At 43.2% G+C, this 27,861-nt stretch overlaps 1 protein-coding gene across 5 annotated transcripts in view; it reads right to left on the reverse strand.

Annotated features, from left to right (window-relative positions):
• The window catches only part of LOC126983881 (cell adhesion molecule Dscam2-like), a 257,622-nt gene that overhangs the window by 10,059 nt on the left and 219,702 nt on the right, over positions 1–27,861 (reverse strand). For all 5 annotated transcript variants that reach the window (XM_050837035.1, XM_050837033.1, XM_050837036.1 and 2 more), the window contains exons 15-26: positions 23,475–23,594; positions 19,306–19,515; positions 18,013–18,154; positions 16,156–16,295; positions 13,340–13,471; positions 12,584–12,729; positions 10,841–10,995; positions 9,094–9,272; positions 7,464–7,613; positions 6,235–6,390; positions 4,253–4,537; positions 618–759 (exon numbers count right to left, since the gene is read on the reverse strand). In XM_050837035.1, the coding sequence (XP_050692992.1) occupies positions 618–759; positions 4,253–4,537; positions 6,235–6,390; positions 7,464–7,613; positions 9,094–9,272; positions 10,841–10,995; positions 12,584–12,729; positions 13,340–13,471; positions 16,156–16,295; positions 18,013–18,154; positions 19,306–19,515; positions 23,475–23,594 (1,957 nt within the window). The remainder of the gene's footprint in view (positions 1–617; positions 760–4,252; positions 4,538–6,234; positions 6,391–7,463; positions 7,614–9,093; positions 9,273–10,840; positions 10,996–12,583; positions 12,730–13,339; positions 13,472–16,155; positions 16,296–18,012; positions 18,155–19,305; positions 19,516–23,474; positions 23,595–27,861) is intronic.

A 27,861-nucleotide genomic window follows, 5' to 3' on the forward strand; every position in this document is an offset into this window, starting at 1 on the left:
GGAAAAATGTGGTGCTGGGAAAGACGCAAAGCTAACAGGAGGAAAAAAAAGTGAGGGAAAAAAAGAACAAATGGAGGAAGAATCAAATTACATAACAAAGGAGAACGGGAAACGCGGAGAAATACGTATGAGAGAGAGAGAGAGAGAGAGAGAGAGAGAGAGAGAGAGAGAGAGAGAGAGAGAGAGAGAGAGAGAGAGAGAGAGAGAGAGAGAGAGAGAGAGAGAGAGAGAGAGAGAGAGAATACACAAACCAGAAAACAGAGAAGGAAGATAAAGAAATACAGACAAGGAAAAACAAACAAACAAACAAACACAAACAACAAGAGAATAAGGCAGAAAAAACAACAATATATAAAAAAAAACAAGAAAATAGAAACCAACAAAACACACAAAAACGGACTAAGTATAAAAACAAAACCAGAAACAAATAAAAAAAGACAAAACTTGAAAACAAAAACAAAAAAAACAAGACAAAAAATGGAACTAACAGAAAAACAGACTAAAAGCAAAACCAGACACTCAGAAATTAAGAAACGCAAACAAATACAAAGAAAGATAAACAAATAAACAGAAACAGACATAAACTAACAGGTATACCAACAGCCAAGACAACTCACCTGGCACTCGGTTCGATCCTCCTTCCGTCCTTCGTCCAGGTAAGCGGCGGACGAGGCTCACCGACCGTCATGCACACCAGCCTCACGTCCTCGCCTCTCGTCGCCACCACTCGCCCCCCCAACGTCGCCACGCCCGCGGGTACTGAAGAGAGGAGAGATGATGCAAAGTAAGGGAGGAGTCACGCAGCTGCTGGATGGATATTCCCAAACGCAACCACCTCTCACATCAAGTATTTCCAGAGGCCGAAAAGGAGATCAATCGGGTCCTAATGAGTATGTTTTAACGGTCTCGGTACAGAGGCTTTGTCCAACCACCACCACGGTCATAAAACTACCCATGGAAATGCCCACAACTGCCTTTTCTTTTACAGTAGAGCCTTATCAAATGTACAAAGATATGTGGATGATATGAAAGAGGAAAAGAGGGGAGAGAGGCAAAGAAATGCGTGTTATAAAGCATGGAAAAGACTAATCATTGGGGGAGGGAGGGAGAGAGAGGCAGAAAAAGTGAGGTAAAAAAGGCATACAGGTGTAGTTAGGGGGAGATTGTTGGTTAAGGGATGAGAATGATTGTATAGTTGTTGGGATATTAACTGATGTGTGTGTGTGTGTGTGTGTGTGTGTGTGTGTGTGTGTGTGTGTGTGTGTGTGTGTGTGTGTGTGTGTGTGTGTGTGTGTGTGTGTGTGTGTGTGTGTGTATGATGAATAAATGTTTTTGATGTGATGTGAATGAGTTATGGTTGTGATTGGGAGAGTGTGAAATTTGCTTGTTGTTGTTGTTGTTGTTGTTGCTTGTTGTTGTTGTTGTTGTTGTTTTTAATGCTGACGGACTGCATGGATGGATAAATAAGTAATTAAAACAGTCTGCCAGCTTGTGTGTGTGTCTGTCTGTGTGTTTGTCTGTCTCCCTGTCTACCGGCTACCTCTCTCTCTCTCTCTCATTAATAATCCTGGTAAAATAATAATTAAAATTCCCCTTGACTTCATCTTAATTCTCATCACGTTACCTAACCCCAATCCCTTCCTTCCTTCCTTCCTTTCTTTCTTCCTTCCTTCCTTCCTTTCTTCCTTCCTTCCTTCCTTTCTTTATTTATTTATTTCGTTTCGTTTCTTTCTTCTTTTTTTCATTCCTTCTTTCTCTTTTTTCCTTTCTTCTTTCCTTGGTTTCTTTTTCTTTATTTCTCCCTTCCTTTTTTCCTTTCATTTTCTTCTTTCTTCCTCCCATCCATCCTTCCTTCCTTCCTTCCATCCATCCATCCATCCTTTCTTTCTTCCTACCTTCCGTTTATCCTTCCTTTTTTCTTCCCTCCTTCGTCCCTCCCTTTCTTTCTTTCTTTCTTTCCTGCTTACTTTCTATCGTTTTTTCTTTTCTTTCCTTCCTTCCTTCCTTCCTTCTGTCCTCTTACCTCCTTCATTTTTGCAACTTCGTTTCCTCTTTCCTTCCTTCTTTCCTTTCTTCCCTCACTCCCCCTTTCCATCCTTCCTTCCTCCTACCTCTTCGCTTTCTCTTCCTTCCTTCCTTCCTTCCTCCCATCCTTCCTTTCTCCCTTCCTCACTTCCTTCAACCTCCTCGCTTCCTCCTCCTCCGTCTTCGCTCCTTCCTTCGACAAGAGCTTAATGCTTCTCACGTAATAATAAAAAGTAATTTCCAGGTAGTAGCGGGTGGCTTGGCACGGTAATTGGCGTGTTTAAGTTGCCCAAAATATATATTCCTGATTTCCCTTGAGGTAGCTGGGAAGGGTTGGCAATCCTGGCCCGTCGGGAGCGAGAGTAATGATGTTGGTAGCCTTGCTTTAATAGAGCACTTTGAGTCTGCGGTGTGTGTGTGTGTGTGTGTGTGTGTGTGTGTGTGTGTAAGTTTATGAAGGATGTTTCTATTGTGACTAAGATACGAGAATGAGAAGAGAGAGAGAGAGAGAGAGAGAGAGAGAGAGAGAGAGAGAGAGAGAGAGAGAGAGAGAGAGAGAGAGAGAGAGAGAGAGAGAGAGAGAGAGAGAGAGAGAGAGAGAGAGAGAGAGAGAGGGGGGCAAGAAAATGTGTTAGGCTGACGTTTATGCTTAAGTGCTGTTATTAAAATCGACGAGGAGGTGTGTATAAGAGTGCAAAAAGATGGCTTATGAGTTACGTTCATGTGAGAGAGAATAACGATGCTGGTGTGATTATGAAGGATGTTTCTAGTTCTTATTATGAGGTAGATATTTCCGCTAAAGTGTTACGGTTATAAAATCCACGAGGTGTGTGTAGGAGTGTTGAAAGATAGCTTGAGTTACGTTCCTGTTTACTGGCGTGCGTGGATCCGTCTCCCGTTTTCTGTTTGCGCCCAAGTTCAGCCGCGGGATTTACGATTTGAAGTGCCCGTTGTTTTCTCTCTCCTCGGTGAAATATCTATCGGAAGTGTCACGGGGGAAGCGCGCCTCGTTCCCTGTTTTACTGAAAGCGTCGCTGTCTATTTATTTTTCCCGCTCCCAAACTGCTTTATGATTATGTATACGAGTGAGCGAATGCCGGGTACGAGTGTTTGGACAGCTGTTGTGCTTGTGTTGTGCTTGTGTTGACGGCGTTTTTGACACCTCGATCCCGCTGCTAACACGTCCATATGTCACCTATCTCCTCTTCCTCCTTCCTTTTTCCTTTGATCCTTCATTTTCTTGTTATGTCCTATCTTTTCTCACTTTCTCTCCGTTTCTGTCATTCTTCTTCAGTTCAGTTGAAGGTCGGGGAGGCAGCCTCTCCAACGGCCTCCTCTTGTCTATTCCTGGGTGGTTGTGGTCCGCTTCTTTTCCCTTTTTTTTTCATTTCGTTCTCGTCCTCCTCCTCCTCCTCCTTCTCCTCCTCCTCATCATCATTCTCCTCCTCCTTCTCTCCCTTTAGATCAGCGTCATTTCCCTCTCTGCCATCTACTAATCCGAAGACTACCCTTGTTGAATGCTGGGAAAGTGATAAGTACCTCTAATTATTCAAGAGGTAAACTTAGATGTCACCTTGTTCTCATTAAGTCGATTTCTCTCTCTCTCTCTCTCTCTCTCTCTCTCTCTCTCAATCTTGTTTACACACAGGTGTCTCAAATCCCTTAAAAGCTGTTATGTACCTTTCTGTCTACCTCTCTACGTACCTATCTATCTACCTATCTATCTATCCATTCATATATCAGTGTCTATCTATCACACAAAAAGGATAATGTTAAAAAAAGTCTACGGTTCGCTCCGGCCACACTTCACTTCTGCTCTTTCAGCTGTTTTCGTTATGTGATATGTTGGTTTAATTTGACACACACACACACACACACACACACACACACACACACACACACACACACACACACACACACACACACACACACACACACGGTGAAACAAACAGCATAGACGTGTTTGTGTGTCAGGAAGCCAAGGATGCATGGAAAAAAAAAACATTTATGCCTGCCAACCCTTCCCCTAACTCTTCATATCTTCCTCAGTTTACCTTTAAAAACAAACTTTATCAATAAACCCACGGCAACACCCAATTCACATTCAGCAACCCAAAACTCCTCCACAGCAACAACGTACCCCTTCACAACAACCCAAAACTCACCCTCATCAACGCCACTTCACCCACATCAACCACATCCACCAAAACATCAACCCATCACCCACCTTGCTCCACCATGGTGAGCTTGACAGTGGGTGTTGGCGGTCCCTCACCCACCCGCGTCCTCGCCGTCATCCAGAACTCGTGGGTGCCGTGGGCGAGGTGCGTGAGGGTGTGGGCGTTGGTCTGGGCGTGGAGGGAGTGCTGGGTGGGCGTGCGGCCGTGGGGGGGTCGGTGGTGGAGGGTGTAGCCGAGGAGGAGGCCGGTGGGGGGGTGGGGGGGTAGCCAGGTGAGCACTGCTGAGGACGCCGAGGACTGTAGCACCCGCAGCCCACCTGGAGCGCCCGCCACTGTAATGAGACGAGGGATAATGAGATGGAGGAGGAGGAGGAGGAGGAGGAAAGGAGAAAGAGGAAGACTAAATATAGGAAATAGAGGAGGAGGAGGATTAGGTGGTGGAGGAAGGAGAAAGAGAAAGATTAAATATATGAAATAGAGGATGAGGAAAAGGAGTAGAAGAGGAGGATGAGAAGGAGAAGGAAGAGAAAAAGAAGAGGAAGAAGAAAAAAATAGAAAGGGGAAGGTAGTAGAAGTAGTAGTAGTAGTAGTAGTAGTAGTAGTAGTAGTAGTAGTAGTAGTAGTAGTAGTAGGAGGAGGAGGAGGAGGAGGAGGAGGACACTGCCATTATCATCAACAACCGTAACAATAAAAATAGCAGTGCCAACAACAACAACAACAGCAACAGTTGATTAAGGTTTTATCAGCACAGATGAACGGAAGGAAAACAAAAACTTACAAAAAACAGCAAAACGAACTAAAAACAAGAGGATAAAAACTACAAATATTAAGGAAACAAAACATAACGACCAAATAAAAATCAATTACGACAAAAAGAGAGAAACAGAAGACTTGGCAAAACTAGAAAGCAAGGCAACACACGTAACGGGCTTTTTTCATTATTGTTTTCTTTTTTTGTGTGTGTGCCCTTGAGCTGTCTCCTTTGTTGTAAAAAAAAAGAAAAAAAAAGAGGTATGGTGGGGTTGAGAGTACAGGAGCTGCCTTGTATAGACCAACTGGCCTCTTGCAGACTCCTTACGTTCTTATGTTTTTATGTTCTTAAGATAACGATAGTAGTCCCCAGAAAGCAAACAGTATGTAGACAATATCGCAATCCGGGTTAAAGGAGAAATTAATATACAGATGCAGAACCCAGAGTGAATAATGCCAGTGACAGAAGTGGGGTTACAAGGGGTTTACTACTTCGCCCCCATTAACTGAACTGTAGAAAACGGGAAAATAAACTCAGGAACGCTGTTATGGAAGGAAAACTAGCATAATGTCGCTGTTTTCCGCCCAGTACCCGGAGAGGCGTGAAAACAATTGCACATCGATCATTTTCCACCTGGATTTGACAAAGGCCATCTCACGCCTCACTGCTCCACCACTTTTCCTTTTTTTTAACAATTACAAACAACAAAACTGTATCAACTTTACACACTAGCTCCAATAAAATACAAACATGACTCTACGTAAATATTTAACCTCAGAAACAATAAAACACAAAGACAATATAAAAAGAAAATCAACTAAAAACACAACTCTACAAAACTAGCCTTAATTAAAACAGCAAAACACAGAGGCAATATATTTAAAAAAAGTCAAATAAAAGTGCGAGTGTAGGATTGAAGGAGGGAGTAAAGGAAGGAAGAAAGGAAGTAAGAGTAAAAGAGGGAGGGAATGTGGGAGTGAAGGAGAGATAAGGGCAAGGAGGGAGGGAATGTAAGAGTGGAGGAAGGAGGATGGAAACGTAGGAACGAGGGATAGAAAGATAATATACAAGATAATATATATGAAAAAAAAAAAAACGGAGACTCATAGCCCGTCCAGCCCCATAATGAAAAAAAATAAAGAGGAATTAAAAAAAGTGAAGAATATAAAACCCCAAATATAAACACGACTCAACATTATCTAACCTTAAAACAACCCAAACCACAAAGACAAACAAACACCCTCATAACTTCCTCCCCTAATGTAGTCTTTCCCTTACCGTCCTCTCGCGTGGTGCAGGTCAGGTCAGGAGAGGCCACGCCCACGCCCGCCCTGGTCACCGCCGCCACCGTCACCGAGTAGTTGGTCCACGCCCGAAGCCCGCCCACGCTCTCCTCCCGCCCGCTGGTCTTGCGAGAAATCTCCTCCACCTCCTCTGCGGGCGTGAGAAAGAGATGGTGTTGGGAGAGGGAGGCAAGAACATGTGGGTTAGAAGATATGAGTGACTAAGAGACACCAAATAACACCTTGCTTATGTCTTTGTGTTAGTTTCTGTCTGTCGTTTTCACTATCTCGATGTCTATGTCTGTTTGTGTGTCTGTAATGTTTCCTCACTTTCTCTTCTTCTATTTATGCATTTGTGGTTTTACTTGGCTGATTAATTTGTTACTGATTTTGTTGTTTCTGTCTGTCTCTGCTTGTCAGTCTTACTCTCTGTCTCCCTTACTCCCTTTTCCATTAACCTGCTCATTCCTCACACACTCCTTTCCTCCCTTCTTCCGTCTGTTGCTCACTCATCCATTTGCTCCCTTGCGCATTCCATCCAAACCACTTGTCTTCGTTCACTCAATTATTCACTTACTCACTCGGGCATTCCTTCCTTCCCTCTTTCTAATTCATTGGTTCGTAGTTTTGGACGCTTTCTGCTCTCACAACAATTACTTCCGAAGGCCATAAAGGAGGTTAATCGGGTTCCCATGTGTGTTTTTCTGTTCACGGCGCAAAACAATTATCAAGCTATCACCAGGCGTATAGAACTACCCATGGAAATACCCACAACCTCTGAGAAAGCCTTATCAAATTTGGGTGTAAAGGCCTCGAAATGTTTGGAAATATGGGCCATTAACTCCTTCCCTCCTTCACATGCTCCCTCACTTACCCAGTTATTCCTTCCCTCCCTCCTTATCTTACTCCCTCCTCCACTCTTACATTCCCCCCTCCCTCACTCCTACGTTTCCTCCTCCCTTCCTTCACTCCTACATTCCCTCCCTCCTTTACTCTTACTTCCTTTCCTTCCTCCTTCATTCCTACAATCCTTCCATCCTTCCCTTACTTCCTCCTTCATTTCAACATTCCCTCCCTCATACGTTCCTATATTCCCTTCCTCCTTCATTCCCACATTCCCTCCCCATTTCACCTTTAAATTACCGTTCTCTTTTACTCCTACAATCCCTCCCTCCTTCCCTCTCTCCCTGGTTCACTCCTACACTCCCTTACTCCTTCACTCACCCGTGGAGTCGTCGAGGCGGGTGAGGGTGAGTCTGTAGCTCTGCAGGAGGCCGTTGTGGTGGGCGGGGGAAGGGGGCGCCCATCGCACCACCAGGGACGAGCCCCCCGCGCCCCCGCTGCACTCCACACCAACCGGGGGAGCTGACGGCACTGCGGACAAAAGGGCGTGAGGGATTATTATCAGGACTCACAGGATTCGTATACCACACGAATAGGTACGAAGGAATGGAGAGCTTGTAAGTAGGGTTGCCTGGATGATGGTTAGCACTGCGGGCATAAGGGCGTGAAGGGCTAATACCTGCCACGTGTAGCTTACAGGACAGGTACACGTCTATGACAGGATTATATACCTCTTCTATGTAAGTCGCTTTTCCACGTAGTCCTGGCCATTATAAGGATCACGCGTGGCCAGGGCGTGGAAATGAAGCGCTGATGTCATGGTGTAAACAATTTCTCTGCGCATGCGAGTTTTTATGTTTTTATTTGGGCTGTTGTTTCGAATTGAATGTTGGATGAGTGAGGCGGAAAATGAGCTGGCCAAAGTTTATCTGCGGGTGACACACTGAAAGGCTGACTCATAAAAGTTGGACATGAGCGAAATGAAGGAAGAAAAAAAAGTTTGTCTGCACACGACGCAGCTCTTCGTGAATTAACAGAGAAGCTGTATACATAATTATTATCTAAAAGAATGACTCTCGGTGTATACATGATAAAAGTAGAGAAATAATTATATATACTACATTCCACATGAAGTAAGATTAATAGAATTCCATGAAAAGAATATATACTGGAGTTCCTCAGATGTTAAAGAAAACGGAGGGTGCTCTCAGATGACTAAAAGAAGCAAAGGAACTGGTTAGAAAAAATACAGGTAGAGGAAAAATGATTAACGTACTCACAACAGACAAGGAAGCAGGAACTAACAATACAAGAAGAACAGAAAAGAGCATGAAAAAAATAAACAAAGGTACGAAAGCTATTAAACACTCTGCAACGTTAATTAAGTATTCTCAGGTGTCAGAAAAGCAGAAAAAAAGAAGATACGGGAGAGGAAAGAGGAGGAAATCCTCAAAAATCACTACACAGATCACTTAGCCTACCAGTAAAAACAAATTATGAGAAAAAAGAATGGGAAAAGAAAACGAGCCAATATAGGAAACAATGCCAGCCCGAAATAATTATAGAAGCAACAAAATAATCAGATGACAGACAAATCAGAGAAGTTAAGAGAGGAGACTGATAAGAAAATGAAGACGCAACATTACTAAAGATTGTCGGTGAAAGGATGACCAGACGAAGCAAAAACAGGGAGAGAAAAGTAACACAAGAAAGAGGAAGATTATTAAAAGCAGGCAGAGACATGAGGAGTTAAAACGTCACTATAATACCTACCCTGTAAGAGAGTACCAACATCATCAGAAAGTACCAGCACCCCAAGAAAGTACCAACAACGTAAGAAAGCACCAACACAAGAAAGTACCAACACAAGAAAGTACCAACACCCTGAGAAAGTACCAACACCCTGAGAAAGTACCAACACCCTAAGAAAGTACCAACACCCTAAGAAGGTACCGAGACCATGAAAGGATACCAACACCACAAGAAAGCCATCAGACACCTCCATACTCACCGTCTTCCAGCGTGCGGATAACAATGGGCTGCGACAGAGGCCCCGCACCGTGGCTGTTGTACGCCCGCACCACCACGGCGTACTGGACCCACGGCCGCAGCCCCCCCACCACCTCACGCCCGCCCACGCCGCTGCCCACGCCCACCAGACTGAAATTGTAGCCGCCCTCGACGCCCATGCTGAAAAAGAGGATAATAGAGAGTGAAAACAGTGAAGATGCCCACACTTGTCATTACCCACGCCCACCAGATTAAACTTGAAGACGCCCACGACGCCCACGCTGAAAAAAAAGTGGTAAAAGAGAGAGAAGACAGTGGATGGGTGGACTGCGTGGGAGGAATGGACACGTGCAACCGACGAGCAATTTCTCTAAATGAAAAAAATCTCAAAACTCTCCTAAAACTTTCCCTTTGATGGGTTTTATTAGTTTTTATGTGCTGCGTCCTCCCCTCCCGCCTCCTCCCGCTCCCCCCCTTAAAAAGTTTCCACTCTGCCAGAACGGTCATGCGATTTTTCTGATAGCAACCTCCACTGATTTTTCGATGGGTGACATATGAGGGAGAAAGGGCGAGGGAAATGAGTATGGATGAATAAAGAAAGTGATGAAGGCGTAAAAGACATGTAAAAGAACGAGAGAAATAAGTACGGATGAAGAAAAAAAGTGGTGAAGGAGTAGAAGACGTGAAAAAGAGAGTTACGAAAATATGAAGATGAAAAAAAAGAGTGATGGAATATAAGACAGGTAGAAATAACAGTTACGAAGATAAAAGGATGAATAAAGAAAGTGAAGGAGTAAAAAAAGAAAGAAAAAAATACAGTTACGAAAAAGAATTAATAAAAAACAGCGATGAAGACATGTACGAGGATATTAGAAGTGAGGTAAAAGTCTTAAGTAATCAATTGGCGAGTAAAACCTTTGAAGTGAAACAGAGGAAGGCAATAAGTTAGAAGGCAATAAGAAAGAAAAAAATACAGTTACGAAAAAGAATTAATAAAAAACAGTGATGAAGACAGGTACGAGGATATTAGAAGTGAGGTAAAAGTCTTAAGTAATCGATTGGCGAGTAAAACCTTTGAAGTGAAACAGAGGAAGGCAATAAGTTAGACGGTTGATAAACAGGAGCTATCTTGGTATATCTTCCTCCGCCCACAATAAGATAAAGGGAACTGTTGATAAGATGGGATGAAAATAAATTGGGTCGCTGGTCAAAGACAATGATTAAAACAAAGGACGGAAATATGTCAGATCGTCCGTCAAAGAGACTCTCGTAGTATATCCTCTTACGCCTCCTACGTACAGGATTACGCCCACGGGTACAAGGAACATGAAGGAAACGTGGTATTAGAGGTGGGATGATTAAATTAGCAAGTAAAAGGTAAAGGAGACAGTGATGACAAGCCAGACTGGAGGAGGGATCGGTCTACTCGTCTTCGGTGACATGTTTCAGTCTTGGTTTAGCGGAAAAAAAAGGAGGAAAAATGAAATAAATAGATAAAAATAGATAAATAGGTAAAAAAAGCGAATAAAAAAATAAGTGTATAGATGAAAAAAGCGAATCAAAACGGCCAACGGATCGGAGATGAGCACAGCACCCACGCGCATCTATAGCGTATGCACCCACCTTTTTAGTGATAACAAAAGCAAACAGCAACAAACGAGTAAAACAGCAAAGACAAACACAAAATAACAAAGCCATTTACGGTTCATATGATACTCCTGAAGGCGGGGAAGGGGGTGGGAACTTACTCGTGCCTCCTGACGCCAACGTTGTAGCCCAGTAGATCCCCGTGGTGGGTGTGGGCGGGCGGCGCATCCCAGGTCACGCGCAGGCTGCTGGAGGAGAGGGCATCGGCGCGCACACCTGTAGGAGCCGCTGACGGTGCCTCTCCCTCCGTGCGTACCTGAGGGGAGGGGGTGGCGAAGGAGGAAAAGAGAGATGATGGTAAAGAAAGAGATAGGTAGATAGGGACGGAGAAAGATGAGACGAAGGGAGGGAAAGAAGAGGGCAGAAGCATGAAAAAGGAAGGGAGGAAGAGAGAGCGTAAAAATGGGAGGGAAGGAAAGGGGAAGGGAAGGAAAAAAAGGGTTATGAAATGTAGGAAAAGAGAAGGAAAGGAAGGAAAAAGAAAGAGGGAGAGGGGGAAAGGAGCAAGAGAGAGGGTAAAAATGGGAGGGAAGGAAAGGGGAAGGGAAGAAAAGAGAGGGTTATGAAATGTAGGAAAAGAGAAGGAAAGGAAGGAAAAAAAAGAGGGAGAGGGGGAAGAAAAAAAAACGGAGGAAAGGAGGGACAGGAAGGAGTTTAGACGGGGAGGGAAGAAATGAGAAAGGGAGGAGAAGGAAGACAAGGAAGGAAAATTGAATGTAAAAAATTGATTGAAGGAAAGATGAAAGGAATGTATATGACAGAAAAAAAAGATGACGGAATAAATAAAAAAAAGATGACGGGGTGATGAAAAAATGCGTAAAAGGGTGAGAAAAAAAGTGAGAGGGAGATAAAAGGACAAGACAGGGAAAAGCAATCAGAGGAAAAAAAAGAGGAATAAAGAGTGAAGAATAAAAGGGAAAGACAAGCAAAAAAAAAAAAAAAAAAAAAAAAAAAAAAAAAACCGAAGAGTATAGAAAAAAATAGAGGAAGGGTCACAAAAGAGCGGATATTGAAGTGAGGATAAAAGGCATAGAGAAAATTGGAGAAAAATAGCAAGGGAGGTGAAAGGAGACGAGGGAGAGTTGAAAAATAACCATTAATTACATACCAAGCAGCTTAGGCATAATGAGCTTAAGTTTAGGCAGAGTAAGAACCTTAATTATGCATCCGAGAACACATGAGAACACGGCCGGGGACGGGATAGCGAGGCATTAATTGGGTCTCCTGATAATCGTATAATTTTTCACACGAGAAGCATAACTATTGACCTGGACTGACCTGACATACGCCTGATTTTAAACCTTGTGACACATGCATGAATCAGAAACTTACCTGGAGAGGCTTAAAATACACGGATGAGCTCAGGTGATTAATGAATGAACGCAAATTAACCTGGATTCACCTAATCTTACTTTGACGGACTTGCAAGAGCTAGAGATTCATTTAGACTAGTAGAGGGACTAACAACTCAATTTTACGAGATAGATACCCATTTCAAAGGGCTGGAGACTCATAAGTAGGGAGTAGAGATTGATTTAGAGTGCAAGAAACTCATTTGAAGGTGCAAGAAACTAATTTGAAGGTGCTAGAAACTCATTTGGAGGGACTAGATTCATTTAGAGGGGGTAGAAACTTATTTAGAAAGACTAGAGATTCATTTTGAGAGACTAGGGATTCATTTAAAGTGTAAGAAACTCATTTCAAGGTGCTTGAAACTCATTTGGAGGGACTAGATTCATTTAAAGGGTCTATAAACTTACTTGGAAAGACTAGAGATTCATTTTGAGGGACTAGGGATTCATTTAGAGGGGCTACAAATTCACCTGCAGGGGCTCGGGACTCACCTGCAGGGGCTCGGAGTGCGGTGAGGAGCCCAGGTAGTTGGAGGCGAGGACCCGGACCAGGTACTGAGTGTCGGGGAGGAGGGGCGCCAGGCGGGCAGTAGTCACCTCCCCGCCCACCTCCACCTCCTCCCCTTCGCCCCACGACCCTGAGAAGACACCAAAAAGAAAAAAAGGACAGTAAAATCATGACGCGCTATTAAACCGTTTGAGGAAGAAATAATCCTGGTATACTTATAGAGGAAAAAAGTGATAAAATGTAACAAGATATATCGAAATTTAATGTGACCCTTCAGCCTCTTGAAAGATACGAAGCAGAAGGCAGAAAGGAAGAGAAGAGTAAATTATGATACCTAAAAATAATAAAGCAAAAAGCAATAAGTAATACTAAAGTCTGATACTAAATGTACGAAATAAGACATATTCTCCTCTCCTCCTTGTCCTCCTCCTCCTCCCTCTCTCCTTCTTCCACGCCTACCAGTTCTTCCCTTTCCAATTTTCTTCCCTCAACTTGACCCTCTAATTCCCATCTTTTTGCTCCTCTTAGGCCCCCCCCCCCGCCCCCCCCCGCCCCCCCCCCCACACACACACATAAACTCCCCCACTAATCCACATTCACCGACACAAACTCACATTCAATTACTAACCCCCCACCCTTCCACCAACCCTTCCCCCACACACCCACACACTAATACTTACCCCCCACACCCAGACCCGTGTCCACACCCTCATACACCCACACCCACACCCACTACTCACCTCTGACGGAGCGGTACTGCACGGTGTAGGTCTGAACCGGAGTGTGTGTGGTGGCGGGTGGTAGCCAAGACACAACCAGATGTCGGGAGCCGCGTTCAGACACCCGCAGGCCGTGAGGGGAGCCGGGCACGTCTGCGGGGGAGGGAGAGAGTGTGTTTGTGAGAGGCTGTGTGTGTCTGTAGGGGGTGAGACGGGGGAAGGTAAAGGAGAAGAAAGAAAAGGAGGAGGAAAAGGAGGAGGAGGCGGGAGTAAGAGGCGTAGAGAGAGGTGAATGGGGGGAAAAGGAGAGGAAGGGAAAGAGGAAAGAAAAGACATGGTAGTAGGAAGTGGAGGAGAAGGAGAGAGGGATATGGGAAAAGGAGGATGAGGAGAAGGAGAGAAGGAAATGGAAAATGGAGCAGGGTGAAAAGAAGGAAAAGAAGAAGAAAAGGACATGGGAAAATGGAGAAGGATGAGTAGGAGAAGGAGGAAGAGAGAGGCGAACATAGGAAGAGGAAAAGGAGGATGAGAATACAGATGAGGGGAAAGGGGAGGTAGAGAAAAAGAAGAAAGAGGAGGAATAAATGGAGCAGGAAATAGGAGAAGGAAAGTAATAGGATAAGGGAGTGACAAGGGTAGACTAAGAGGGATGTCGATAAAAAAAGGTGTGGAAAAGAACAGGTAGGGAAGAAAGGTGATGAGATGAGTTCGTCCAAGGAGGAAGAAAAAAAAGAAGATAAAAAAAACAAGAAACAGGAGAGTGAGTCGGAAACGGAAAAAAAGCCGAAGAAAAAAAAAGAGAGATAATTAAAAGGGAGTGTTGAGAGGGGAAGAAGATATGGAAAAAAATTATACAATGAAAAAAAGAGAAAAGAGACTGAAGGGAAAGAGAGAGAGAGAGAGAGAGAGAGAGAGAGAGAGAGAGAGAGAGAGAGAGAGAGAGAGAGAGAGAGAGAGAGAGAGAGAGAGAGAGAGAGAGAGAGAGAGAGAGAGAGAGAGAGAGAGAGAGAAAAAACAAAGAGAAAGAGTAAAAAAACATGAGAGAAAATGACAGGGAACGAAAAAAAGAAGAAAATAGAGGAAAGAAAAGAAAGTATACATGAGGGGGGTTGAAAGGGAACGAAAAAAGAAGAAAAAGGAACGTGAACGAGTGAAAAAAAGAGAAGCACGAGAAGGTTGTTGCACGCTCTGAAGATTACGCTCGCTTCCGTAAAGGCGTTTCTGTCCTAACGCAACACACAACTCGCGTTTATTTAAGTTTAATCACAATATTACGCTTTTCCGGGAAGGACGCCGTATTATTTCTACCTTTCCGGCGAGTGAATCTGTGCAGCATATTGGATTACGTGTTTAGTATTCCAAGCGCTACAGGGAAGGTGAGCACGAGAAGCCCTTCCCCTGAAACACTCGTGAAGAAAGATGTAAAAGGTTTTCGAGGTAATATGCATGAAGGGAAGGTAATTGTGCTCCGACATATACACTAAATTATTCTTGGTACAAAAAAAAAAAAAAAAAAAAAAACGGATAAATAAAGAGAAGTTATATATATTTTATCCAGAATCATTATACATGTTTTTATCTATCACATTTACTTTCTTATCTTTATTTTTTCTTGTATTTTTGGCTTTTGTGTTTCTTTCTCTAGTTATTAAACGTTCCCACAACACAAAGTCATATATATTTTATCCAGAATCATTATCTATATTTTCTAACACATTTATTTTTGATCCTTATATTTCCTGTCTTTTTGCCTTATTTTGTGTTTCTTTCTCCAGTTATTTCGTCATCAAGTGTTGCTCGTAAACGTTCCCACAACACAGACATATATATTTTATCCAGAATCATTATATATTTTTTCTAACACATTTATTTTTCATCTTTATATTTCTTGTATTTTTGCCTTCTTTTGTGTTGCTTTCTCCAGTTATTTCGTCATTATGTGTTGCTCGTAAGCGTTCCGACAATACAATCATATATATTTTATCCAGAATCATTATATATAGTTTTATCTAACACATTTAATTTTGATCTTTATATTTCTTGTATTTTTGCCTTCTTTTGTGTTTCTTTCTCCAGTTATTTCGTCATCAAGTGTTGCTCGAACGTTCCCGCAACACAAATTAACGTCATCGCTCAGCCCAGCCGTGATACATAAACTGATTACGAACACAGGAAAAAAAAAACAGACGGCACCCGAGAATAATTATGTGCCAGCGCAATCAGCTCAATTAAACGTTCTATACTTCATTAACGCCTCAAACATCACCATCAGTAAGTACCACCACAGTTATAATCACTACCGCTACAACCTTCATCATCGTCATCATCTTCCATTTCCCGTCAATCGCCATCAACAAGAACCATTACAGTTATCACTACGACTTCAACCTTCATCCTCATTCTCACTATTATCATTGTTTTCGTCAATTTCCGTATTTTTATGAAGAGTTTAAATGTTCAATGACCATTCTCCAAGTCTAACCATGCCTAATCTACCCTAAATCAACGTAACTCAAACATAAATCAGCGTAAACCAAACCTAACACATTGTCACCAAAATCTAAACCAATCTAACCTAACCTAATCCAACGTCGACCAACTCTAAGCATCGTGACATAAACTTAACCCAACGTCACCAAAAGATAACCCAACCCTACCCTAACCTAAACCAACATAAACCATATCTAAGCAAGCGTAATCTGAGCTTAGGCCAACGTCCCCAAAATCTAACTCAGCCTCACCTAACCTAAACATAAGTCAACATAACCCAAACCTAACACGTCATCAAAACCTAACCTAACCTAATCGAACCTTTGCCCCTCGTCAGCAGTCCTTACCTTGCACCACTAGGGTCACCACAAAGGCCTCGGTGCCGTAGGAGTTGGAGGCGGTGCAGGTGAACTTCCCAGCATCCTCCATCTTGACCGAGGGAATCACCAGCTCTCCCCGCACGCCCCCAGACACCTCCCGCACCACGCTGAGGGGGGAAGAAAGAGGGGCTTGAAGGGGACACGGTATACATAAGATCGGGGATGAAAAAGGATTGTAGAAAAGAGAGGAAGGATTGAAAAGGGACTAGATAAAACAATACTAAGATAAAAACACGAGAACAGAATGAAAAGATTATCAAAATGGATTAAATGGTGTGTACATATTAAAAAACCTTGAAAAAAAACACGGAGTAGACATTACTACTACTACTACGACTACTACTACTACTACTACTACTACTACTACTGGTGCTGCTACTACTACTAACACTACTACTAATAATAACAATAACGATAACAACAACTACCGCATACACTTAAATAGATGTGAAAAAATATATATAGACTTTTAAATTTTCTGCGCTAATTTGGTTCCATAATTTTCTGGGCTATTTAAACTCTATAATTATCTTTCTCTTCTCTTTTCTCTTCCTTTCCTTCCTTCTCCTTCCGTTTCCTTCCTTCCCCTTTCCTTTTTCCTTCCCTCCTGACCGTCTTGGCGGCGCCGTGGACAGTCTGAACATGGCAGGCGTGGTGTTAAATCCCATTACACACACACACACACACACACACACACACACACACACACACACACACACACAAGCACCCACCATACACCACCAGGCCAATACCATTTGCTTCCCGCTACTTGACATCCAATCCCATTACCCGAACCTTTAACACAAACGTTGGCAAATTAGTTGATCCACCGTATTTGATTTTTTTTCTCTAATTTTTGCGGGAGAATGATTTTTGCGGGCACTGTTTGATAATATTTGTTTGGTCCTGGTTCTGTTTGCCTCCTCTACCGTGAGAATGGAACTCGATTTGATCTCTAAACTACGACAGAACCTGAAAGAGAATGACCCCCCTCCCCCCCCACAAGAAAATAAAATATCAGTGGAAAAAGAGCGTTGAAACATGTAATACCACTTGATCTCTACTACTTGGCATCGAATCCCTTTGTTCTAGCCTTAAATAACAAAGCCCAGCATACAACACCCATTGCTATCATCTGTTTGACATCGAAATCCTTTAGTCTAACCTTCAACCACAAAACAAAATGAAATACCCTTTGCTTCCTCCTGTTTAGAATCGTATCCCCTTGTTATAATCTTCAGTCATAAACACAGCACGTAATATTCCTTCCTCTCTCTTGCTTAACACTTAATAATTTCATTCTGACCTTCAACAACAAGTAAGAGACATGTAATAACCCCTGCGCCCTTCTGTATAATATCTCATCTCTTTAATCTGACCTTCATCCAGAAAAACAAGCCAAAACTAGACAACATAGACATCGAAAGAGCATTACAACTAACAAAACAAAACAAAACAGATAAAAGTAAGATCTGAAATGGGAAAGACGCATGAATATTACGATTAAAGACAATGGAAGAGAAAGGAAATAAGAAAAATAGGAAATGGTTTGAAATTATATTGATACATGGAAAATTCTAATAAAAAGTAGAAAAAAACACAAAGATACCGAAAGAGACGGACTAACCAACTAACGGGGAGCACACAGTAGGCGGCGCGTCGCTCCACTCACCCGCCATCTCTACTCCCAATGGTCCCCCCTAGCAAGCCGCCACGCAGCTGCCCTCTCCATTTGAAGCCCCTCGCGAGAGACTGACACACTAAAAGCTACGACAGAGAACCAACAATACCAAGGGGGAAAGAGCTCTGTGGCCTGTCTTTTACCTCCTGTCGTGGACGTTGGTGTGCACAGCCTGCCAGAGGAGGGTGATGGGCGGGTCCCCGTGAGCCAGGCAGGTGAGAGCGGCCTGCGACCCGCGCCTCACCGACACCGTGCGCTGAAGGCCGGGGTCGAACCGAGGGGGAGCTGCAGAAGGGAGGGAGGCGAGGGTGGTGGTGGTGGTGGTGGAGGTGGATGAAGAGGAGAAAAGAGGAGAGGAGAGGAGAAAAGAGGAGAGGAGAGAAGAGGAGAGGAGAGGAAAGGGAAGGGAAAGGAAGGGAAGGGAAGGGAAGGGATGGAAGGAAAGGAGAGTGAAGAGAGAGAGAGAGAGAGAGAGAGAGAGAGAGAGAGAGAGAGAGAGAGAGAGAGAGAGAGAGAGAGAGAGAGAGAGAGAGAGAAAGAGAGAGAGAGAGAGATAATGAATCATGATTTAATTATCTTCTTGACAAATAAACATCCGACACCTACCACTACAACACACACACACACACACACACACACACACACACACACACACAACCCCCCCGCCCCCCCACACACATCACCACAATACACTTACAAAAACAAACACACACACACACACACACACACACACACACACACACACACACACACACACACACACACACACACATAAAAACCCACTAAAGTATTCAAGCACCATTATATTCTCGTGTTTGTGATGTAGAATGCAATTTACCTGTAAAAAAAATATTCGTAACAGAGGAGCAACACGCCTACAAAATATCCCCAGGTAATTAGAGCAACTGATCAGAGAGAATTAGCTCATTAGTCCAGGTAAACAAGGCACCTCCATCAGCCCAGGTAATTAGCAATAGCCCTCAGTGATTACTCTGAAGGGTACGTATGATTACAATTAGTACCATGTGTTAATGAGGGTGATTTGTTAGCAGGTCTGTGTGTGTGTGTGTGTGTGTGTGTGTGTGTGTTGCCACTTAACAAACACACACAGAATGAATGTGGATTAATGCCCTTCACTCACTTTATTTCCACATACACGCACACACACACACACAGCACACAATATTTATCTTACCTCTTTTATCCCTCTCTTTCTCTCTTCTCCGATCTCTTAACTCTCTTTCCCTCTCACACACTTTAAGCCCGCCCCAAAACCCTCCTAAAAACCCGTCCCAAAACCACCCAAAATTCCTACCAAAAACCATTCAAAAACTCGCCCACTAACCCGTCCACATACCCTCAAAAATACCCCTCCCCCCCAAAAAAAAAGCCCCAAAACCAGTCCCACAAAACGACCCCAAAACCTCCCAACTTACCATTCACAGTGAGGTCAATAAGCGCGGACAGTCCACCTCCCACGCCATTGGACGCCTCGCACAGGTACTTGCCCTTGTCCTCCGTCCTCGCGCCCACCACCACGAGGCTCCCGTTGTCCGCCACGCCCATGCCCACGCCCACGCCCGCGCCCACGCCCATGCCCAGCCCCATGCCGCCCCCGAGGATTGGGCTGTACTGACCGGGCTGATCTGGGGGAGAGAGGATGGTGGTGGTGTTAGCTGTGTGGTGATGGTGATGAGGGTGATGATGATGACGGTGCAGAGGATGATGAAAAGAGGAAAATATGGTATGTAGGATGATGACGATAATGATGATGATGATGATAATGATGATGAGGAGTAGGAGTGTATAATTAAAACTTTTTCCCATAATTTAATTTGAGCCAATAATAATAATCCATTACTCCTCCTCCTCCTCCTACTACTACTACTACTACTACTACTACTACTACTACTACTACCACTACTACTACAACTCTAACCTAACACTGATCCCTGCACCCTCATCCCAAGTACCAAAAAAACAAAATAAAAAAAATAACCATACAAGAACCACACATAAAAAAACACCCGATAGAGTCCCATTAACATTTTGACACCTGTAGCAAAATTTAAAGGACTCAGGTGGTGGATTCTTACCTGGACGTCAATCAGAGCACCCAAGGGGGACCTCCTCTATCACCTCTTTAACATTAATCGACGCCAACACCTCTATAATTCCTCCTCCAATGCATTAGTAACAACGTGGGGGGGGGGGGGGGTAGGGGGGCGAGCTTATGTAGATTTCAATAAGCCTCGAGTATTTTTTCTTCAGCGGTAATTATTTAAAAGATTGCTAGTGTTAAAGTGAGGATTATTCTGTGTCAGCCTGTGTGTGTGTGTGTGTGTGTGTGTGTGTGTGTGTTTACGACAGCTCTCTTATGTAAGCTAGGTCATTCAACATCAAATAAACGAAGGTATTTACTGCTACTACTACTACTACTACTACTACTACTACTACTACTACTACTACTACTACTACTACTACAACTACTACTACTACTACAATAACTACCATCTCCATCTCAACTACCCCCATTAACCCCCCTCTCTCCCCCCCCCCTTCCCACTCCCCACCACCAACAAGAACATCAACTCTAAACACTATATAAATTCCATAAAACGTGAGTGTTACGCGTGAAATATTATTGAATTACGGAGGATGAGTTTGTGTACAAGCGTGAGGCGGGGCGTGAGGGACCGTGAGGAGGGCTAATGAACACAGGCATCAGCAGCAGGTGTGTCCGGAGGGGGGATGAGGAGGAGGAGGAGAGGGAGATAAAGAGAGAGAGGGGCAGGGAGAGAGGGGGAGGAGAGCGTTACGTAATAGTGATGCTGCAGGTACACGATGAAAAGGCGATGGTTGTGTGTGAATGAGAAGAGGCATTGGGGGATCACTGTATGTTTGTATGTATGTATGTTTGTAGTGGTGTTTGATGTGTGTATGAGTATAGAGATGTGTGTGTGTGGGGGGGGGGGAGGTATTGAGGTTTAGTTCTATATATGGTGATGGTTCGATGTGTTGCGCAGTTGGGGACAAACAAACAAACAACAACAAAAAAAAAGCCCCACCTCGTTGTGTCCCCGGAGCCCCCTTTCCACCCAGCGAGTTTAATTTCCCTCCTCCCCCTCTCCCCCCTCCTCTCCTTCCATTCCCTTCTCCATGTAACTCGCTGCGTGGAAAGGGGTTACCGGGTCATGAGTTGAGTGGATCGACCGTTTTGCAATGCTTATAAACTCTTCGTGTAAGTGCGTGTGTTTATTGATGTGTGTCGAGGGGTGTTACGGAAGGGATTGAAACTTTTGAACATACTGATGAACTGCTGTTATTTCTTCTTTAACCCCTTGACCGTGGATTTCCTACAAGAAGACATCACCAAGCTACAGGAATGGAACAAAAAGTGGCTGCTACAATTCAAAGGAAAAATGTAAAGTCCTGCACCATGGGAGAGTTTATCCAGCATACCAATACCACATGAGAAACACTCCACTATACATCACAGAGGCAGAGAAGGACCTGGGACTATATGTTACCAGGCTACTAGTGAAAGCCGAATCCGTGCCAATCGCAGCGGACGGGTTAAGGTACGAGAGGGCAGATCAAAAGCTACGTTTGTATAAGAATTGCTCGTGTTATGCAGTTCGTTCATGGAAACTAGATGTCGATAAGTGAATATTAACTTGAGGCTCAGGAACGTTCCCTCTTGAAAGCTTATATCATAGAAAGGATTAGTAAGTGAAGGAAAATAAAAAAATAGGGATCACCAGGCGGCATATGAGTGTAGGCCTATATCTATTCTATTACTTGTTTGGAGCTGGTTTTTTTTTAGTCTGTTTTCCTTGTTTATTAGTTTATCATTTTCAAGACAAGGAAAGAAAAATAAGAGTAAAGAGAAAAAAAAGGCCCATATCGTATGAGGATAAAAATCATATGAGGCTGTTTGTCTGTGCACTTGTATCTCACACACACACACACACACACACACACACACACAGAAGGCATCAATACAGTACCGTCTTTCCACCTGTCCATTACCTGTCTTCCTGCGCCACGTAAGCGATAACATATTCATACGCCGCTGCATTTTGGGGACACGTCGTAGACCAGAGGACGCACGAGAGAGAGAGAGGACGCAAGGGCCGAGGAAAATATCTGAATGTACGATGCGAGCAAGGGGAGAATTTTGAAGCGTGTTCTGATTTCATTTCTCTGCTAATGTTTATGTTCTTGTTTCTCTATATCTGGTTATTTGTATTTGTTGCTAGTTTGTGTCTGTTTCTCTCTCTCCCTTCCCGATATTCTTTTCCGATTTCTGATTTCCGGAAGTCTCTCTCTTTCTCTCTCTCTCTCTCTCTCTCTCTCTCTCTCTCTCTCTCTCTCTCTCTCTCTCTCTCTCTCTCTCTCTCTCTCTCTCTGCACCATATTCCTGCATCGTCCATTTTCTTTATTTCCCGATCTTATACGCATCATGCCATTATTCCCTTTCTCTTTCTTTCCATCTTTCTCTGTTCTCAATCTATCACACTTTATCTTATCCTCTCGCTCTTCCTCTTTCTCTCGCCCTCTCGCTGTCTGTCCATCTCCCTTTCTCTTTCTCTCTCGTCTCTAAATATGAGAGAATGTGCAGCCTTCATTCACCTGTCACTGTTTGTCACTCCAACTACCTGCCAATTATTAACTGGGGCAGGTATATGCGCTCTCTCTCTCTCTCTCTCTCTCTCTCTCTCTCTCTCTCTCTCTCTCTTCCTACCTTTCAATTAGTCAGTCAGTCAGTCATTCAGTCTTCAGTTAATCCGTCTGCCTGTTTGTGTGTCTGTATGTCTGTGCTTCTTTGTGTTTGTTTGTATTTGTCTCCGTGTGTGTGTGTGTGTGTGTGTGTGTGTGTGTGTGTGTGTGTGTGTGTGTGTGTGTGTGTGTGTGTGTGTGTGTGTGTGTGTGTGTGTGTGTCTGTCTGTCTGTCTGTCTGTCTGTCTGTCTGTCTGTCTGTCTGTCTGTCTCTCTCTCTCTCTCTCTCTCTCTCTCTCTCTCTCTCTCTCTCTCTCTCTCTCTCTCGTCCAATAATTCTTCGCTTCTTCTTCTTCTTCTTCTTCTTCTGTCTGTGTATCCCATTATTCAAGCTGCTTCTACTCTTTTTCCTAATCCCCCTTTTCCCCTTCCTCTCCTCCTTCCCTTCTTTCTCCGCACACATCTCTCTTCTTCTTCCTTACTCATCTATTTCTTTCTCCCTTCTTCTCTCTTTCGCTTCATAAATCTCTCTTGCTCTTCTTCTTTCTCCATCCACCTTTTCCTCAGTCCCTCCACAAACATCTCTCCTCTTTTTCTTCCTCCTTTCCTATCTAGAGTTTTCCTCCTCCATTCTCCTTTTTCCTGCTTTCTCCACATGCATTTCTCCTCCTCTTCCTCATCTCCTTCATCTACCTCTCTCCTCCTTCCTTCTTTCTCAACATACATGGCCCTTTCTTCCTCCTTCACCATCTATTTTTTCTCCCTTTTCTTCCTCTTTATCATACAGCTATCCTCCGTTTCCTCTTCCTCCATCCCTATTTGCTCCTTTGTCTTCTTGCACCACTATCTACTCCTCCTCTAGTGTCCCTTTCCTTCCCCTTACCTCGTGTTCTCCGCCATGTGACTCTGGGCGTGGGGAAGCCTTGGGCGTGGCAGGGGATAGCGATGGAGCCCCCGAGGATGACCGACGAGTCCCTGGGAGCCTCCACCCACGACGGGGGAACTGTGGGTGAGCAAGGGTGTGAGTATCCTGCCGGGTCCTGTTGGGTGCTGAAGGAGGGTGGGGTTAATCTTGATGGGGGGCGAGAAATATACTTTTTTGTTGGTTTGAACATTCAGGAAATGTTTATGTGTTCTTTTATTGTTATTTTGTATTTGATTCCTTACATGCACTTTGTTTGTTTGACCTCCCTGCTGTTTTTTTTTTTTTATATTCGTCATTTCTCTTTTTGTTTTGTTTTTTATGTGTAACTTTTTTTGCATGTTTGGATATTCAGAAGGTGTTTAAGGGTCGTCTTTCAACTATCCTGTGTTCTTATCCTGACATGCAATCGATAATGTGTTGGACTTTCATGCGTAATATCTCTTCAGTGTTGTCTGCCGTGTTTTCTACTCATTTTAGTGTTCTGTAACTCTTTCTAAGTCGCCTCGAGTTCACGTCTATCTCAGTGTGTCTCTCAGCACTTATTATAAAGCTATGGGATTGCACATAACATTTGGGGCTTGGGACAAAGGATGCGGCCTTTCATGTGGCCGGGCCATCCTTCACGGGGGTCACAGGACGTCATGGTCATGATTTACATACAAGACAAACATGCCGCGTCCCAGAGCCTGTCCCTCGCCCACCTTGAATGCTACACTTGTCCCTCGGATCCAAGACTAAAGGAATCTGATACTGCTGTGTTCCCTGTGCCCTGTACATTTTCTCGTCCCCTGCACTTGATGAGATGAGGTGCATTAACCTTTTCTTTGTGTGTTAAGTGTGTTCATGTGAAAATTATAGACATTGATGTAACGAGCCATGAGGAGGCAGTGAATGTGGTGAGTCAGTTTAATTTCTAAATCTTCATTGGCAACATGCGACGACGCGGGACACCGCTAACACCGCTGCTGTTTGGTGCACACACAGGACAAGGGTGTTCACACTGCACACTAGGGAAGCCTTGTTTAGTGGACCGCTGAGGTACAGTTATTTAGGTATTTAGCATATTCATGTATCATTATGTATCTATTTTCATGGGGGAGTGTATATGCAGTAAATTTTGATAAGTAGCTCGCCATAAAATGTTGGCAATCGACACTAAACATACTGACATAAAAGGGACACAAAAATGCAATCCTTAATTATTTAAAATTACTGGTGCTTACAGATTATACAGAGTAATTACACTATGCTAATGCCTGCACTGAGTAGTATTACCTCTGGAAAAAGCTCAGCAAAAACCTTAACATTAAAAGTTTATTGATAGGTGGCAAAAATTACCTCAGAAAATGAGTTAAAAAAGATTATTTTCATCCGAAATGGAAAAGTTAAAAGTTTTATTTTTTCTTGATGAAATCTTAATTTTCTGGCAATACTGTGATAATGATCTACTGCATGAAAGCTAAAACACCTCAGACTTCAGGAACTAGGCTTTGTGATGAAAAATCTCACATAACAAGACCAAAAATGTTACACTTATTCAAATGGTAATCGAAGTTATACTTACAACTTTACCTGTTCTTAGAAAAAAATATTTCATTATCAAAAGCCAATGTAAAAATACTTAGAAAAGGAGTCAAAAAATATATATCGACCTCATCAAGATGCTACTGAGGTCGTGGAGCCAAGGACAAGAAAAGTGGCGAGTGGGAAGGAAAGTGATGCGCCAGGTCGAGCGTGACACAAGGCAGTAATAACAGACCCTTCTAGTTAGTATGACATCACAGGTAAGTTTAGGTGTCAGGCATCAAGGCTCTCCGTAACAGGTAGACATCACAGGCTGAGGTCAAAGTTTAGTTTAAGAAATAATATATATAATGAGTAAATACGTGTCAGGCAGCGAGACGATCCAAAGGTACTGAAGGTGACATTACACACTGAAGTCCAATCTTGTTTTTGGTTTAGCTAAATGGAATAAAAGCGACAAGACTCTCCTTAAAACATCACAGGCGAAGGAGAAAACAATATAAATAAATAGAAAGGTAAATAGATCGATACATAGATAGACAAATGGATAAAGATTGAGAGAGAGAGAGAGAGAGAGAGAGAGAGAGAGAGAGAGAGAGAGAGAGAGAGAGAGAGAGAGAGAGAGAGAGAGAGCAGGAGCAGAAAAAAAAGAAAGAAAACAAGAAAAAGAAATATCAAACAACCAGAGTCAGAAACGGAAGAAATAAGAAGAAATAAAAAAAAAACAGAAAACGTAGGAAAATAAAATAAAACAAAAGACAAGACAATAAATAAGGTGGATGCAAGAGAGGAAGTAAAATAAAAATAAAATAAAAACTCGATAGGATGCAAGAAATATAAAAAATGGAAAAGTTCTGGGAAGAGGATCAAGCACCCAGGCGAATGACATCACAAGACCAGGAGTCAAACCATCGCAAGAAGGAGCATAAGGAGGTGGGTGGGAAGGTACTGCTGACGTCACAGGCTAGATAGTACGTCACCGCTACGCAGGAAGAGATCACCAGCCTCAAGTCAATACGTCAGCCAGGAAGCTAATATAGGAACAAGCCCAAACAGACCACAAGACTTCAAAGGGAGAGAGATATGACTGGGAGAGGAAGAAGGTTGTACAGAAGAAAGGTCACGTCAGCCACAGATGCGGAGGTAAGCCAAAGTGGAATAGATTTAGCAGCTGTGTAGTTCCTCCGAATGCAAGTGAAAGTTTTTAAAAGAAGGTAAGATGGTTTAATGGATAAGAAAGACAAATGGTGAGTATCTGGTTCTCAGGAGCCGTCATATGTAAGCCAGGTCTCATGCAGTCACCTTGTATCGTTGCGCATTCTTGTGTAGCTGAATAAAGTGAATGAAGCTTCTTTTGGTTTACTCCCAGACCGACATGTCACGCAAGGTTACAGTTCCTCATGTCTCTGTGGCTCGCGTGACCTTCTATAGGATGTCAAGAGGACGCAACAAAGGATGCCTGGAGGGACGCCGCACAGCTAAGCCTCCTTCCTCCTTCCTACGACCTAAACTCTTTCAAGGAGGGACGATAAGGACACCTCGGTAACTATATTTGATTACTATTTTCAACATGTCTTCTTTTGGGAAACAGTGTAATGCTGACCTCTTGTGTTTGGTTAGTCGATGGTTTGTCTACTTTACCGTAAAATCAGGTCGCGTGAGGTCGCCGGGAGGTCAAGGACGAGCCTAGAGCAAAAAGCAAGGATAGAAAGGTTCAATTCACTTACTTGATACGCGTTACCAATACAAAAAAGATATTCGGATCATATGACGGCAAAAAAGCGAAAAAAAACTTAGATTCTAGCAATGACAACAGAGTGCATCAGCTAATCACTGTGAGTTCTGCCTTAAGGGGGAAACGAGTTAATCTGATTTTGAGTAGACGGTTTGAATGTTCGCTACTAAATTAAGAACTCATATCCTCTTAATGTTACGGTTTCAAAGGGATAAAAGCGTTTATTCTACAAGTGACATCGAGATCATCAGCCAATCATTGTGCATTTCCGCTATGACGTAAGCAGAAAGCCTTACTCTGATTGGACAGCTTGTTAGCGCGTCACTAAATAATAAAAAAAATCTTCGCATGACGGAAAAAGGAAGGACAAGTTGATATGGCCGAGCATGACAACAGCCAATTTTCGTGAGTCCTCGGTTATGACGTCACTGGTAAGTCGTGTTCTGATTGGATGGCCTGAATGTGACGTAATGGAGTTGAGGCAAATCTAACCAATCACAGAGAACTAGTTGGAAAGGCGCTCTCAGGCTCAGTCTATAAACAGGATCAATAGTGCGTTTTAAAATTCATGATACTCGTCCTCATTTTTATTTGTCCTTAATTCATCCCGCTCCCTCTCGTCCTCATTTTCTTTCTTCCTGTTTTCCTTTTTATTCTCTTTTCATTGAGTGTTTGTCCTGAACTCACTCCATTCCTTTTCCTCTCTTTTCTTTTTCCTTTTCATTTCATACTTGTACATATTAAATTTTCTTTCGTCTTTAATTTCCCTTTTTCCTCTCTTCCTTTTCAGTCTCGTCTCCTATTTATATTTCTCCTTAACTTATTCCATTCCCTTTCGTCTTTTCTTCTTTTCTTTCTTCCTATCTCCCTTTTCATTCTCGTTCCATTTATATTTGTCTAACTCATTCCATTTCCTTTTGTCCTTCGCTTCTTTCTTCCTCTCCTCCTTTTTATCCTCAAGTTTATTTCTCCTTAACTCACTCCATTCCCTTTCGTATTTACTTGTTTTCTCTCTTTCTTTCTTCCTTTTCAGTATCGTCTGACTTATATTTTTCCTTAATTCTCTTCCTTTTCAGCCTCTCCTTT

This window comes from Eriocheir sinensis, chromosome 55 (assembly GCF_024679095.1).
Source record: "Eriocheir sinensis breed Jianghai 21 chromosome 55, ASM2467909v1, whole genome shotgun sequence".
NCBI lineage: Eukaryota > Metazoa > Arthropoda > Malacostraca > Decapoda > Varunidae > Eriocheir > Eriocheir sinensis.